This window comes from Crinia signifera, chromosome 3 (genome assembly GCF_055691185.1).
Source record: "Crinia signifera chromosome 3, ASM5569118v1, whole genome shotgun sequence".
In the NCBI taxonomy this organism is placed as follows: Eukaryota; Metazoa; Chordata; class Amphibia; order Anura; family Myobatrachidae; genus Crinia; species Crinia signifera.
This window is the reverse complement of record NC_139219.1, coordinates 314,953,439-314,970,024: the sequence shown is the minus strand read 5'-3', so window position 1 is coordinate 314,970,024 and position 16,586 is coordinate 314,953,439. Positions and strand designations below refer to the sequence as shown.

Genomic DNA, 16,586 nt, shown 5'->3' with positions numbered 1-16,586 from the left:
TTGACTCTGTCGGGATTTTGTCCTTGTCGGTATTATGACCCTTTCAGGATTTTGACCCTGTTGGGATTTTGACCGTGGGGATTTCATTCTGAATCCAGTGCAGCTGTTCAGCCTGTGCATCAGGACCAGCCGGGCAGCGTGACCTCTGACCATCAGGCTGCGCGCCATGCATCAGGACCAGCCGGGCAGCGTGATCTCTGACCATCAGGCTGCGCGCCATGCATCAGGACCAGCCGGGCAGCGTGATCTCTGACCATCAGGCTGCGCGCCGTGCATCAGGACCAGCCGGGCAGCGTGATCTCTGACCATCAGGCTGCGCGCCATGCATCAGGACCAGCCGGGCAGCGTGACCTCTGACCATCAGGCTGCGCGCCGTGCATCAGGACCAGCCGGGCAGCGTGACCTCTGACCATCAGGCTGCGCGCCGTGCATCAGGACCAGCCGGGCAGCGTGATCTCTGACCATCAGGCTGCGCGCCATGCATCAGGACCAGCCGGGCAGCGTGATCTCTGACCATCAGGCTGCGCGCCGTGCATCAGGACCAGCCGGGCAGCGTGATCTCTGACCATCAGGCTGCGCGCCATGCATCAGGACCAGCCGGGCAGCGTGATCTCTGACCATCAGGCTGCGCGCCGTGCATCAGGACCAGCCGGGCAGCGTGACCTCTGACCATCAGGCTGCGCGCCGTGCATCAGGACCAGCCGGGCAGCGTGACCTCTGACCATCAGGCTGCGCGCCGTGCATCAGGACCAGCCGGGCAGCGTGATCTCTGACCATCAGGCTGCGCGCCATGCATCAGGACCAGCCGGGCAGCGTGATCTCTGACCATCAGGCTGCGCGCCGTGCATCAGGACCAGCCGGGCAGCGTGACCTCTGACCATCAGGCTGCGCGCCGTGCATCAGGACCAGCCGGGCAGCGTGACCTCTGACCATCAGGCTGCGCGCCGTGCATCAGGACCAGCCGGGCAGCGTGACCTCTGACCATCAGGCTGCGCGCCGTGCATCAGGACCAGCCGGGCAGCGTGACCTCTGACCATCAGGCTGCGCGCCGTGCATCAGGACCAGCCGGGCAGCGTGACCTCTGACCATCAGGCTGCGCGCCGTGCATCAGGACCAGCCGGGCAGCGTGCGCAGTCAGTCACAGGATTAAAAACCCAGCGGTTTTGGGGCCAAATCCCGGGATCCCGCTGATGGCCTCCCTAATTGCAGTAGAAAGCGATAGAGTACAAGTGTGAGCCCTATGGTAAGAGATCTGGGGGGACCAGATCCCAGAACTGTGTGTAGGCATCCGTGCAGATAGCTGGGGATTGTTCTACAACGTGCTGCTTCTCGTGCAGTCTCTGGATGGCGCTGCAGCCCAAGAGCAGCACCAGCCTTCACTGGCCCCTGAACATGAAGGGGCCCCCCACATATAGCTACATCACAGACATGAGGTGCACTGCAGCGTGTCTGACACTTGGATGGTGCTGGGAGAGTTTGCGCATTATACCTTTTAATAAAACCACCAGTATATCATATAGATGATTATATAGGATGGGGCACCCACAAGTTTGTTGTCCAGCGCGCCCCCCCACTCACACACACACCCTTTGGGGGCTTATTCTAGTTGATTCGCTCGGACGCAAATTTGCATCCTTGCGAGTCAACCAGATCCCGCCTTGCGAATGGTGGTACACCGGCCCGTCATTCGCAGGGTGCGTACGTTTGCATGGTATGCGGTTTTACATAAACATCCATTCGCATGCCACTGGGACCCTCCCACATCTTTCAAATGTCGCGGGCCATTGAAAGATGTGGCAGGTACACGCATATGTAAGGTTGCTCTGAGGAACCTTACGTAAGCGCGTACGCTCAGGGGGTAGTGGGCGGGCAGCTGACGGTGAAGTCAGCTTCCCGCCCCCAGCATGTCCGTCATGGCCGAATTAGCATGTGAACGCCCAGCATTCTCATGGGAACGCACATGAAACGCTGGCCGTTCCCAAATGCTAATGGGCCAGCTCACCACCCCCACCCCCCTATGCAACCAGCGCATGCGCAAGCCGAAAACATAGGCCCTGTGCGAACGGACCAGAATACGTTCCTTAATCCAGCCCTGCTGTCCACCCTGAACCCGCCATAGACCTGACAGTGTTCTGCTGATCGCTCTCTGTAGTGCAGCCAGTTGCAGGTGTTCCCGTCCCATTACACAGCGAGACCTCCTGCTATCCTGTCACACAGAGAGCTGTCAGACAGGACATATGCAGCCTGCAGAGCCCGGAACGCTGCAAACTCATCATCTACAGAGAAAGGAGCAGAACAAACAGATGTCTCCTCCATCTGCTCCCAATCATTTCCCTGTTATGATCCAATGAAGGTCAATTAAGCAGCGAATCAGAGACGACACGTCAGTGTGTGATTGTGTATTGGCGCTAGTGCTAATGTTTTGTACTGACACCTGTAGTGTAGCCGCCTGTGCGCACGGGCTAGTGTAGAGCGTGTTGTGTAATTCACCCCATATGTCTCAGACAGGCTGCCAGTAACCCCAGCCAGATATTGCCGATCATTCTATGTAATAAGATCTGACTCTCCAATACCTGCTGCAATCCCTCCTGTCATGCCCGCAGCCCATACTTTCCTACCTGACCCTCTCCTTCAGGGAGACAATGCTCTGTTCCTGGACTTCCCTGGTAATGTAGGATTGCCAGCACCGGTGGGGAAACACCTTTCTTATCAACTAGGTGATTCATCGCGTCCTACGGGCGCTCTTCACACCGTCGTAAGGGGCTGCGCCCCCTTCATTTGTGAATGTTTGTATTGTGAGACATATGGTTAGAATTGTATGAAAGATGCCTGTATTGCAACTTGAGTTATAGGTGAAATGTGTTAAATAGAGAGCATATGATGTGAAAGGGGGGTGTATTGTTTTGTTTAATTAAAAAGCGGTTGTTTAGGTGTGTGTGTGTGTGTGTGTGTGCAATAGTATAGTAGGGTGTTTTTGGGTCAGCGGCTTCCCACTGGCGGAGGTCACGACACAGGAAAACAGGAGGCTGGGTAGTGATAGGGGTTTGTGGGCATAAGTGCATCTCCTGCCAGTGGGTGAGGGTCCAGCGTGGCAGTACAGGATGGTGGCCCTGAGTCAGTGTCTCCTCCTACTGGGTGGGAGTTAGGGTGCATGAGAGCAGGAGGCTGGGCTATGAGGCATGATAGGGGTATGTGGGCGACACAGCGTCAGCGACTCCCCAGTGGTGGAAGTTAAGGTTCGCGAGAGCAGAAAGCTGGGTAGTGATAGGGGTGTGTGGACATACGGGGGACTAAAGAGGAGGGTGGGGACACTGCAGCTTCTGCCAGTGGGTGAGGGTCCATCGTGGCAGTACAGGAGTACAGGACGGTGCCCCTGAGTCAGTGTCTCCTCCTACTGGGTGGGAGTTAGGGTGCATGAGAGCAGGAGGCTGGGTCGTAAAGCATGATAGGGGAATGTGGGCAACACAGGGTGAGCGGGTCCCCACTGGCGGAAGTTACGGGGCCGGAGAACAGGAGTCAGGGCAGTGATAGAGTTGTGTGGGCATGAGGGGTAGTAAAGGGTTTTGGCTATTGCAGAATAGGGATGGGCATTGGTGCAGACGCCATCGATGGTTGACATTGATGGTGATTTTGCACCCTGCCATCGATAGTAGTAACATATTACTTGGATAACCATCAATTATTGTAGCTATCGATGGTCATCCATTATATCTGACTGAATAGGCCATGGGTCAATCAGAACTCGGTGGCGGGACTTCCGGGTGTGTGTGTGTGTGTGTGGGGGGGGGCGGAGCTATGCTCAGTGTCCCAGCACCTTAAAAAAAATCGAAACTTGATCGGTTCTCCTTTGCCATTGATGTAGGGAAACCATCTGGTCCTCCCACATCGATAGCAAAAGTATTCAACATCGGCCATAAACCATCTATGGTTTGAAATCATTGATGGTCGATGGGCATCCCTAGAACTGGAGAAGGGTGGGGGACAGTATGCAGCTCCCGGCAGTGGGTGAGCGTCTCCTCCCACTGGGAGGGAGTAAGGGGGTGCATGAGAGCAGGAGGCTGTATAATAGTGGTATGTGGGCAAGACATTGATAAAAGTTGTGGCGCTGGTTCAGAGGACCGTGGGGACACTTCTGGCAGTGGGGGAACCTGCAGCGCGGCAGCTAGGGCCGGATTTCCCACCTAGGGGCGGCACCTGCTTGTGGCGGTACAGGATCCCCCATTTTCACGGGGGTATGTCAAATGCGGGAGCGGGGTTGCGGGGGTCCGCTGGGGGTGGAATAGCCGGAAGGGGGTCAGGGGGGGTCTGCAAACTGCGGGGGGGGGGGGGTTGCGGGGATCTGAGATTAGCGGGAGGGGGCGGGGGTCCGCAAATCGCACGGGGGGATGCTTGAATAGCGGGGTGGGGGGTGACGCGAATCACGGGAGGGGGGAAGTTGCGGGGGGGGGCCCCGCGAATCACTGGAGGGGGGGGTCCCGCGAATCGCGGGAGGGGGGTAAATTTTCGGGGGTGTGGCCTAATTTGGGGGCGTGGCCTATACTCACGGCTCTTCCGCGAGGCCACGCCCCCATTTTGCCGCTATGGGGGCATGACCCAGAGGCTCTGTGAGCCTCTAGCCATGCCCCCAGCCCCCTGGCTGCGGGAATAGACGCTGTGCGCATGCGCACAGCGTTTATTCCCCGCTGCTTAGCAGCTGACAGAGGGGACTCCCAACAGCCCCCCCACACCGCGGGACACTGCCGCCCGCGGGTGGGACATCGGGACAGGCCCTGACAATCGGGACTGTCCCAATAAAATCGGGACTGTTGGGAGGTATGCATTATCATACATCCCAACATGACCCTCTCCAGGAGGGACACTATGCTCTGTTTCTGGACTTCCCTCTTAATGTATGATTGTTGTCACCTGTTTTAAACTGGTTAATTGATAATAAAGGGTTTTCTACACAGGTGTTGGCAATCCTACATTACCAGGGAAGTCCAGGAACAGAGCATTGTGTCCCTCCTGGAGAGGGTTATGTTGGGGGGTATGTATTATGTCGACATGTGAAATAGGTCAACATGACTAAGGTTGGCAGGTGGACAATGGGAAGGTCGACATTCAAACATTGATATAAGTTTTTCATGTTTTTATTACCCAAATGTTTTTATGTAAGTTGAAAATGTTGACCTTTTGACTGTCGACCTAATGCTTGTGTCGAACTGCCGACCCTGTCAACCTATGTGTCGACCTATCAACCGTATTCCGTTTCTATGGGGGATCCGATGCTGCCTGATGTTCCAATATCGGGCAGCATCGTATCGAGTCCCACAGCTTACCGCCATTCTGAGATGACCTACCTATGGGCTACTTACCGCACACTGCCATCGGGGCAGCGCTACACACTGGCACCTCAGCGTCCATAGCTAGCAACATTTTATTATTTAGATCCGGCTTGCTCATTTCTGCAAATGATTTCTCGGGTCCAGGATTCAGCAGCATTTACTCAGATATGATTGTTTATTCAGTATTATATACTGGGCTAGGCAGCCATCACCCAGTGTTATATGTAGTTAGATGTAAATGAGCTTCTCACCCTCATGCAGAGAAATGTTGACAATTGTTAGTTAAGGTTTCGCTACCCTATATGAGAGAGAGATAATAACTTTCTGTTGCCCTGGTGACAGTAGGCGGAGTGATACAGATTTGTGTGATTTGTCCTAGGGTTACCACCAGCTAGTAGCTGCCTATTCCCGGACATTGTATAGTTCGGGAACGCCACCCCTCCGGAAACTCCTGTCTTAATTACCAGACTGTCTGGGATAATCCCGGATGGGTGGTAATGCTAGATTTGTCCTGCCAGAGAAAGACAGGCGTAGTTATACAGGGCTCCGTATGTGATCGGGAACGGTCACTTGGTAGACCCTATTAAGGTCAACAAATAAATAAATAATATATTGGGTTGACCACTGAAAGTCGACAGGCCTTAGTTTGACACCTGAAATAGGTCGACATGGGTAGGAAGGTCGACACAAGCATTAGGTTGGCAATGAGAAGATCAACAGTCAAACATGAGTTTTTTAGCCGACATGTGCCGACAGGCGGTATTTCATGCCCTACCATCCAATACGGGATAGTGGGAGAATAAAATAGTGTGCTGAGCGTAGCGAGGCACTGTGTCCGATGCATGTAAGGGGACACGGTATACTTAGACAGTGTCCATGTCGACTGTGTTGACATTCGGGACAATTTTTTTTGAAAAACTCTTCAACCTTTTGACTGTCGACCTAATGCTTGTGTCGACACTGTCGACCTTACCCATGTTTCAGATGTTGCCCTAAAGCCTATCGACCTTCAGTAGTTGTCCCAATGCATGTTGACCTAAATTGGGTCAACCCAATGTGATCGGACCAGCGTAGGAATACAGTGCTGTGAGCCACAGGCATTTCTATAATGGGAGCAGTGTGCGCAGTGCACACGAGCCCCTGGGTCCAGGGGGGTACACAACGCACACACTGCACCCATACTTTATATTTACCCCTCTGGCGCCAGAGACGCAAATTACTTGAAAAATGGCCGCCGTGGCCATTTCCGAGTGATCTGCACACTGTGTATGTCCCTGGGAACAAGGCACAGGCGCCATGTTCCCGGAGATATGTGCATGTGCAACAGACTCTGACATAACGCCACAGTCTACTCACCGTCAGAGAGGAGGGGGCCCGCAGCGGAAGCTGCACACAGGTCCTCTTCTCTCTGGAAACGCTCCTAAGTGTGTGATTTATCCTGTCAGAGAAAGGAAGACAGGCGTAGCGATATAGTGCTCTGTGTGTGATTAGCCGGGCGTAGGGATACAGTGCTCTGCAGGTAATCGGAGAGATTTGATTTATCCTGTAAGAGAAAGAAAGACAGGAGTAGCGATATAGTGCTCTGTGTGTGATTGGTCGGGCGTAGGGATACAGTGCTCTGCAAGTGATCGGTTAGTGAGCGGAGAGATGTGATTTATCCTGTCAGAGAAAGAAAGACAGGTGTAGCGATATAGGTGTAGCGGGTAGATGTATGAAGCGGTGATAAGGGAGAAGTGATAAAGTGCCTGGTACTTTATCACCGGACAATCACTGTTAAGCTGTAGACTGGGTTTAAAAAGGACAGTTAGGAGCTGATTGGCTGATGATAAAGTACCAGGCACTGTATCACTTCTCCTCCCTTATCACTGATTCATACATCTACCCCAGAGCTGTGTGTGTGATTGGTTGGGCGTAGGGATACATTACTCTGCATGTGATCGGTCACGACGGTCAGTGAGCAGAAAGGTGGAGGGATTAGCATCACAAAGGACAAGTCCCCCAATAAGAGCTGTCTTTTTTTCTACATCACAGTTTGAAATAACAGGGGCCAAGCAGGATAAATAATCAGAGTTTATTTTTTTTTTCTACTCAAATTGTAACTAATTTATACAAAACACCATACTCAGGCGATTATACAAATGTACAAAAAAATGCATCTGCTTGAACACATTTTGTCTGTATCTAATAACAATCTGCATTCTTGTTAGGCTACGGTGAAATGCGTTTGTACGTAAATAACAAAGACTTAGTACAATTGTAACAAAGACTGACCACAACGTGATTTCTGCCATGCTGAGAATCTGGAACATGCCGGATGGTGTGAGCATGGCGGGATAACGCCAATTCAGACAGAGGATGTTACGGTGTCTACCGATGGAATAGATAATGATTCTACCTCAGCATCTGATACGGACTAAACGCTAAACTATGCCGTTTACGCCTGGCCCCTGTAATGAAGTTAGGCTACTACTTCATTCGCCCATAGCCCCAGTGGTACGTCATTGAAAAATGGACGTTTTGGCAAATTAATGCTATTACTCACTACTCCAGTGCAGAAATTAGATGGTAGTAATATATTTAAAAATGCTTTTTTTTGCTTTGTAAATGTCCATTTTTACTTTTTTACCTTTTAGCTGCTCTTAGGTCAAAGGTGAAATTAAAATTTACCTCAGCTACAAACCGCATAATAAAATGGCTATATTGCTTGTAAAGTCATTCTGCCGAGATACCCTGTTCAATGCTGTCGGAGAAGACAGCATTAAATGTGGCCCTGCAGCCATCTCCCCCGCGGGAGATTGAATACCCCCATATGTCAGCAGGAAATCATTTCATTAGGAACCAGTGACATTGCTGAAAAACAAAATGGCCTCTTACACACAGTGAAGACGACCATTTTGTGGGCTGAACCAATATTGAATCATAAATTGTTTCATTAGTTCCCGGTGATACGTGGGAAGTTCCCTGACCAACACTCATGCTCTGATGCCATTTGCGGCATCCTCACATTTTGGCTTTGCCCACAAAATGGCTGCTCACGCTTGAGGCTAACAGGTGCGCTCTCTAAGTGCACCAACATAAGAGGCATTTAAACATATTTTACACAATAATTTATTGTTGCACGTCCCTCACAAATAAAGTACATAGACCCCTTTATCTGACAAGCAGAAACCATCAAGAGTTGGTGGCCAGATATCTGCATTCCCTCACAGCGGAGGAAACATTTCCCGGTCCACTTCTGGGAAGGTGCAGGGGAAATGTTGGACATCCATCAGCGGCAATACCAGATAAGGCTGAGTAATTGTCATATCTTTTGAACATATTGGATAATTTCAGCTTGTCCGACAAACCAGTAATTAGTGGATTGGACAGATAATTGTATAGTGTATGCCCAGCATTAGACACAGAATGCAGTTCTGCAGAGATAAATTGTTCTCCTGACCAAAAGGCTATATGGAGGGCAGTGCTAAATAAAAGCAGACAACAGGGGGGAATGTAAGAAGGGTGCACGTCTGTAAAAGTGACCTGGATTGAGAGAGATAAAGTCATCTTCTAACTGCCGTATTACAGACTGTGTTTAAACAAATGACAGGAGCTCATTGATTGGTAGTTTATCTCCAAGGCTTGGTACATCTCACCCTGGATGAGATCGGACCAATCAGTACAATTTCCCTTACTGATATGCCTGATAAAGATCAAATCAATTTCCTTGGGGGACCAAAGTCGCTTCAATGCAGCAATCTCCTCGACTGCCCAAAATGGCCGAAGTATCGCTATGTGTACTCTGCATAATCAATATAATTGAGGTCACATCTTCATCGTGAGAAATGACAGCAGAGGCATGAGATGGGACAGACCACCAGGACTGGAGAGGAGAACTTGTTGCGCCGGCAATGGGGGTAATACGTATTGCTGGGAAGGGGCATTGAGGGTCCCGTCGTAAAATGGGTCCAAAACTACTAGTATATAAATTGTTCAAGAAAATACATCTCATCTAAACATATAATAAGGTTTATTTTGTAATTAATTTCTATTACTATTTACAGAGGCGCTAATATATATACCTAGCAAAGTTTATGGTTGTTGGAAATGTATATTAAAATAATTCTTTCTGGCTGTGGACAGTGCTTGTGCGGACAGACCCCACTCATCTTTGTGCTGATTAGTAACGGGATATACAGTATACAATATGGACTGAATCATTACATTTCCGCTGGGTTCTATGACCATATAGTGATCGGTAAACTGAACGGGAGACCTCCCACCAGACTTTTCATGGACCAATATTTCAGCCTATCCCTTCGCTGCACACTTGTGACATCACTGAGGTGCGAGGCACCGACCTCGGGAATGGATAGGACGAACACTGGTTCGTACGAAGGCTCTTTCAGCTGTGTGCTGGGGGTCCAGACTGCATCGAGGGCACGAAACACAACTGTACAAAACAATGGGTGTGTCTACACCTCACGACGTAAATAACCCGGTGTACATACAATAAAATGAAACAATGAGGAAGGGCTCGTTTGCACCGATGCATTTGTAATGCGCTTTGAGCTTCTCTAATTGGCGCTTAAAACACATTACATTCAGCATTAACAACAATGTAGCGTGCGGCACTTTCCATGCGTTTCGTCAAGCGCATAAATAACGCAACGATGCATTGGTGGTAACGAGCCGTGACAGGTTTTTTTGCCTTTCTGATAGGTTACTGTATTTCAGTAGAGAAATGCCGTCCTTGAAGAACACAAGCTGTACAGTATCGGAAGGACTTGTAAGGTTACGGCACCGCAAGGCATTCTGGGCATGGAGCCCCTCACTGACGATTGGGTTTCTTAAGGTCACATGCTCATATTACCGCGTGGCAATAACATCCCTATAAAAATGAGAAAATCCTACTTTCTAAAGGAAGAAAAGAGGAAATAAATTGGTGTGGTAAGGAACAACACTGTGCTATGGGGACACATCACTTGGACTTGGTGGGGGGCAAACCCGGGCGCCGCGTTGGGATGATTCGAGGTTTGGGTAAATTCTTTGGGTCTTCTTCTTCCTCCAAGTCACTGTCACACACGTGGACGACGACACTGGGGGTGGACTCTGTTCCTGCATGAAGTTCGTACTTCTGGCCTGCGGAGAGAATAGATACCAATGTAAAAATGGGTATACTGTATTGACCGTCCTTGTCACCTGCAGGTGGCAGCCATTTTGTGGGATGAACATTTATGTGAATGCAGCTGTTCTGGTCTCTAGGAACCAGATATATTACTGAGGTAAGTCAGGCCTAACGAGGATGAAGAAATGGTTTGTAATGAACATACCGGATTAGTAGTCATGAAAATTGGTTCAACCCACAACCCGTTCGTCGGAGCGGCACTTATGATATTGTTGGTACTATACTATACACAAGACACAAATGTATATCACCGTGACCTCCCGCACGTATGTGTGTGCTGCAGTTTTGATCACGTTCCAACGCATTGTTAATAATTTGTTTTATTACAAAAAAAGACTAACTGGTCCGTACTCTGATTGTTGGCCGCCTGTGATGTCACTAGCGGGACGGCTATCGTATATCTGATTCTCCTGCACTGAACTGGCGATACGTGCAGCTCCGCATGGAAATAATTAGTGGATTGTGTGTCACAAGCCAGCACTGTGTCCCACAGAAGATCAGTCAAGCAAGTAGGACTGAAAGGCGACGTCTATTGTGAGTTCCATCTCCGCACATCCACATGATTAGCCTGTTGTCAGCGGCGCTGCCGGCTGGGAATTGGTTTCTGCCACTCAATGGGATCCTGGAACATTTGATTTAGTCTTTGTACTTGTAAATGGCTGTGACCCCATAGGAGCTTCTCGTTAGGAGATGCGGAATGAGTAGGAAATGAGCAAGATACGGAGATGGGAGTCAGGGAAGAGGAGCATTTATATGGTACAGTATAAAAGGCAGTCCTTATATTCCTGGGTGCCGGACGCGGTCCCGGCAGTCATTTACCCGACGTCGGGATCCCGACTGTCAAAACGCCGACAGCCGGGTGCCCGGCGGCCACCCGCTATTTTCCCTCGTGGGGGTCCATGACCCCCATAGAGGGAGAATAGAATAGGTGGCGAGCGTAGCGAGCCCGCAAGGGGCTTTGTTGCGCTCACCATGCTGTCTGAGTCCGGGCAGTCGGGATCCTGACATCGGGCTAATGACTGTCGGGATCCCGACTGTCGGAACCCTATAACACACCCAAATTCCCTGTGCAGAGATATTACCTGTATAGAGGTGTCAAGATGCCAGTCCCTACTTCACCTATGAAAAAGGTCCAATATGCGTCAATGTATAGGTAATCCGAATTCAGGTTAACCTTAACCCTCCCTCTAGTGCCTATCCCTAACCCCTCCACCCTCAGCCTAACCCTAACCTACCCCCTCAGCCCAAACTTAGTGCACAATCCTGACTCCTTTGCCTAACCCTCTCTCTAGTACCTAACCCCTCCGCCTAACCCTCTCTCTAGTACCTAACCCCTCCGCCTAACCCTCTCTCTAGTACCTAACCCCTCCGCCTAACCCTCTCTCTAGTACCTAACCCCTCCGCCTAATCTTACCTCCCCTTGCAACCTTACCCCCCTGCAGATTAAGCCTACCCTAACCCTGCAGCCTTACCTTTAACCTCTAGAGCCTAACCCTTATCCTCCCTCCCCCCTCACAGCCTAACCTCGACCTCCACACCCATAGCCTAACCTTAATCTCCCTTTGTAGACTTGATTATTGATACACTGCGCATGCGTATGGCTCACAGTACTCATGCGGGAGGCCGTGTTGCGATGAAGTCCTGCTACTTTTTCTATTTGAATGCCGTTCGCAAGATGATTGTGGGAGTCAAAGGAAAAAGCAGGCATCCCTAGGAAACCGCTGGGAGTGTGCGTTTTAGGGGAGGGTGTGCGACGTCAGCTCCAGGCCGGATATGCCTTTTTCCATTGCACTAGTTCTAGTACACATCACCTCGCACTGATCTGTTCGCTAGGCTGCGACTATATGCAGCCTAGCGATCAGGCCTGAATCAGGCCCAATGTTGCAGCTCTGACATTGCTGACTAGTCGCACATTCGCTACAACCGATTCCTTTGCATCCTGTCGGCTACGCCACTTTTTCACAGAGTTGTTGCAATGGGTTAACCTGAGCCTCATGCACTCCGCAGGCTATAAGGAGGGGGAGTGAGGCACAATGAAGAACACAGTGAATGAAGGAGATTACGGTGCAGCAAGCTGGGCGGCTTTACAAGAGAAAATGATTTGATTCCTCCTTACTCCGCGGCCTCCGGGGCTCAAGCTAATTTCTCAGCCACAAGCTGACGTCAGAGCTGCCAGCTAGCACCACCGGCCAATTGGTCTCTGATGGCTACACGCAGCTTAGTGGTTACAGAGACACAAAAGAGAACTACCCCTTAGCACAACAAGTAAATCACCTCCCTGTCCGCTCTCCGGCTGATAAAAGACAGCAAAATGTCACATTATTTTCCCGATGAAGTCTGCAGCCTCGGAGGACCTTTTATTGAGAGAGAATCATCCTGCCGCCCTTTGTAAGCAGCAGTCAGACAAATCCGCCTTTCTATTGTGCATTATTCTATTATAGAGACTTTTAAAGTACTAATCATTAATGCAACCAGAAACATACACCAGCTGCTAACAAGGTAAAACATAGTAACAATTCCTGTGCAACTACTGGTCTTATGTGCTAGGAACTGGCCAGACATGGGTGGTATTCAGTCCTGTCCGCAGTTTTTGCCAGCGGAAACAGCAGACGTCCCCTATTCAATAGTCAAATCTGTTTTGTCGAAAACTGACGCGAATTGTCGAATTCACGTCTGTTTTTCGACAATCCGCACACTTTATTGCCAATCCTCACTTTACGACACTCGACTGTCAGTACTTTGAATACCATCAGTCGATTTGCATCCCAGAGAAGCGAAAACGGCCCGGGATTCCGACAGTTGGGATCCCAGACTGGTTTGCAATTTCTGGGTTTGAAATTTCTGCCGCGACTTTCATCTCAGTGGCTATATCCGATCCTCAATGTGACAGCAATGCCGTATTCCTGCTACAGTTCTGCAACCTGTTTAGAAACATCGCAGCGACTGTTACTAACCTGGCCGCAGACAGGACGGGTCATTGGACGACTGCGGATTGCTGCCTATCTCTATTCAATTACACACTGCCGTCAATTCATTAATGAATGTCTCTAAAGTCTAATAAAACAGCCGTGTGCAATAAAATAAAGTCGCAAGCCAGACTCGCCCTGAGGACCTGCAGATGAGAAATATACAGCACATCATGTGATTTTCCGATAGGCTACTCCGTAGGGTGCGTAGCACAAATATAATACCTATGATGACGCATCGCCGTGGTGACGGGTGTTCCGGACATGTTGCTGACTCACAGAGTACCGTATTCTAACAAGAGAATCTGCCATGTATGAGCAATGGAAGCTAAAAGTATAGGCCGAGTTAATTAAGCCCAATTCCAGGCTATAATGAGGGTGCGACTTTGCATAGTAGTGCATTTTCTGGTTTTAAAATAGATCTAGCAATATGCCAGTAATCTCCTGGGCAGGGGGAACGGGCCGCTGTCTGTGCCTATGACTCAGTGCCCCATGCACTGGGATATCATATCACGTCACAGGCCTGGTGCTGACGCAGAGCATCTAGCCTACAGCCAGCCTGGTGCAGCCTCGTTTGTTCTCCTCAGTGCAGGTCAGCTAAAGGAGGGATAGGGACGTAGGAGGGATAGGGACGTAGGAGGGATAGGGACGTAGGAGGGATAGGGACGTAGGAGGGATAGGGACGTAGGAGGGACAGGGACGTAAGAGGGACAGGGACGTAGGAGGGATAGGGACGTAGGAGGGATAGGGACGTAGGAGGGATAGGGACGTAGGAGTGATAGGGACATAGGAGGGATAGGGACATAGGAGGGATAGGGCCATAGGAGGGATAGGGACGTAGGAGGGATAGGGCCATAGGAGGGATAGGGACGTAGGAGGGATAGGGACGTAGGAGGGATAGGGACGTAGGAGGGACAGGGACGTAGGAGGGATAGGGACGTAGGAGGGATAGGGCCGTAGGAGGGATAGGGACGTAGGAGGGATAGGGACGTAGGAGGGATAGGGACGTAGGAGGGATAGGGACGTAGGAGGGATAGGGACATAGGAGGGATAGGGACGTAGGAGGGATAGGGACGTAGGAGGGATAGGGCCGTAGGAGGGATAGGGCCGTAGGAGGGATAGGGACGTAGGAGGGATAGGGACGTAGGAGGGATAGGGACGTAGGAGGGATAGGGACGTAGGAGGGATAGGGACGTAGGAGGGATAGGGACGTAGGAGGGATAGGGACGTAGGAGGGATAGGGACGTAGGAGGGATAGGGACGTAGGAGGGATAGGGACGTAGGAGGGATAGGGACATAGGAGGGATAGGGACGTAGGAGGGATAGGGACGTAGGAGGGATAGGGCCGTAGGAGGGATAGGGCCGTAGGAGGGATAGGGACGTAGGAGGGATAGGGACGTAGGAGGGATAGGGACGTAGGAGGGATAGGGACGTAGGAGGGATAGGGACGTAGGAGGGATAGGGACGTAGGAGGGACAGGGACGTAGGAGGGACAGGGACGTAGGAGGGATAGAGACGTAGGAGGGATAGAGACGTAGGAGGGATAGGGACGTAGGAGGGACAGGGACGTAGGAGGGACAGGGACGTAGGAGGGACAGGGACGTAGGAGGGACAGGGACGTAGGAGGGACAGGGACGTAGGAGGGACAGGGACGTAGGAGGGATAGGGACGTAGGAGGGATAGGGACATAGGAGGGATAGGGACGTAGGAGGGATAGGGACGTAGGAGGGATAGGGACGTAGGAGGGATAGGGACGTAGGAGGGATAGGGACGTAGGAGGGATAGGGACGTAGGAGGGATAGGGACGTAGGAGGAATAGGGACGTAGGAGGGATAGGGACGTAGGAGGGATAGGGACGTAGGAGGGATAGGGACGTAGGAGGGATAGGGACGTAGGAGGGATAGGGACGTAGGAGGGATAGGGACGTAGGAGGGATAGAGACGTAGGAGGGACAGGGACGTAGGAGGGACAGGGACGTAGGAGGGACAGGGACGTAAGAGGGACAGGGACGTAGGAGGGACAGGGACGTAGGAGGGACAGGGACGTAGGAGGGACAGGGACGTAGGAGGGACAGGGACGTAAGAGGGACAGGGACGTAGGAGGGACAGGGACATAGGAGGGATAGGGACATTGGAGGGATAGGGACGTAGGAGGGATAGGGACGTAGGAGGGATAGGGACGTAGGAGGGATAGGGACGTGGGAGGGATAGGGACGTGGGAGGGATAGGGACGTGGGAGGGATAGGGACGTGGGAGGGATAGGGACGTGGGAGGGATAGGGCCGTAGGAGGGATAGGGACGTAGGAGGGATAGGGCCATAGGAGGGATAGGGACATAGGAGGGATAGGGACATAGGAGGGATAGGGACGTAGGAGGGATAGGGACGTAGGAGGGATAGGGACGTAGGAGGGATAGGGACGTAGGAGGGATAGGGACGCAGGAGGGATAGGGCCGTAGGAGGGATAGGGACGTAGGAGGGATAGGGACGTAGGAGGGATAGGGACGTAGGAGGGATAGGGACATAGGAGGGATAGGGACATAGGAGGGATAGGGACGTAGGAGGGATAGGGACGTAGGAGGGATAGGGACGTAGGAGGGATAGAGACATTTCCCAGCTACAGTCCCAAGTGACACTATGCCAACAACTCAATTTTAGAAGAATCACAGACTTCAGGGTCATCGCATCTTTATGGCATCTCTCATGCAGAATACGTCCCTATAGTCAGTAGGAGAGCGGAACAAGACAAAGGGGTTGTTCTTTTACATCTACAGATAACTGACAGACTACAGCAGATAAATGCGGGATATAAAGTGCTGACATGTTTTGTTTTGGTATAGAGAATGCTGTTCTTCGATTGGAAACTGTTGTTGACCACAATGGCGGACACGCTGAACAACTGTAGCCTTCTTCATGTGATTTATGTCACTAGGAGCCTGGAGGGACAGAAGAATTCTGGAGAGACATTGGGGACTTTGGACAGAAGGGGGTTGGAGCTAAAAAGACATGGGGGGGGGGTGAGAAGCACAAGGGTTTAGAGTTGGCATGGCGACTGTGCTACGTCACACACAGCCGCAACCACCTGGAAAATTGGCGGTGTTGGTCTGGATTTGCAGGCAGGATACTCAGCCA

The 16,586-nt window shown here is 51.2% G+C and overlaps 1 protein-coding gene across 3 annotated transcripts in view; it reads right to left on the bottom strand.

Annotated features, from left to right (window-relative positions):
• Positions 1–7,376: 7,376 nt before the first annotated feature.
• Positions 7,377–16,586, bottom strand: part of RCAN2 (regulator of calcineurin 2) — a 64,893-nt gene continuing 55,683 nt past the window's right edge. For all 3 annotated transcript variants that reach the window (XM_083178681.1, XM_083178680.1, XM_083178682.1), the window contains one exon: positions 7,377–10,445. In XM_083178681.1, coding sequence (XP_083034807.1) covers positions 10,285–10,445 — 161 coding nt within the window. In that variant the 3' untranslated portion in view covers positions 7,377–10,284. The remainder of the gene's footprint in view (positions 10,446–16,586) is intronic.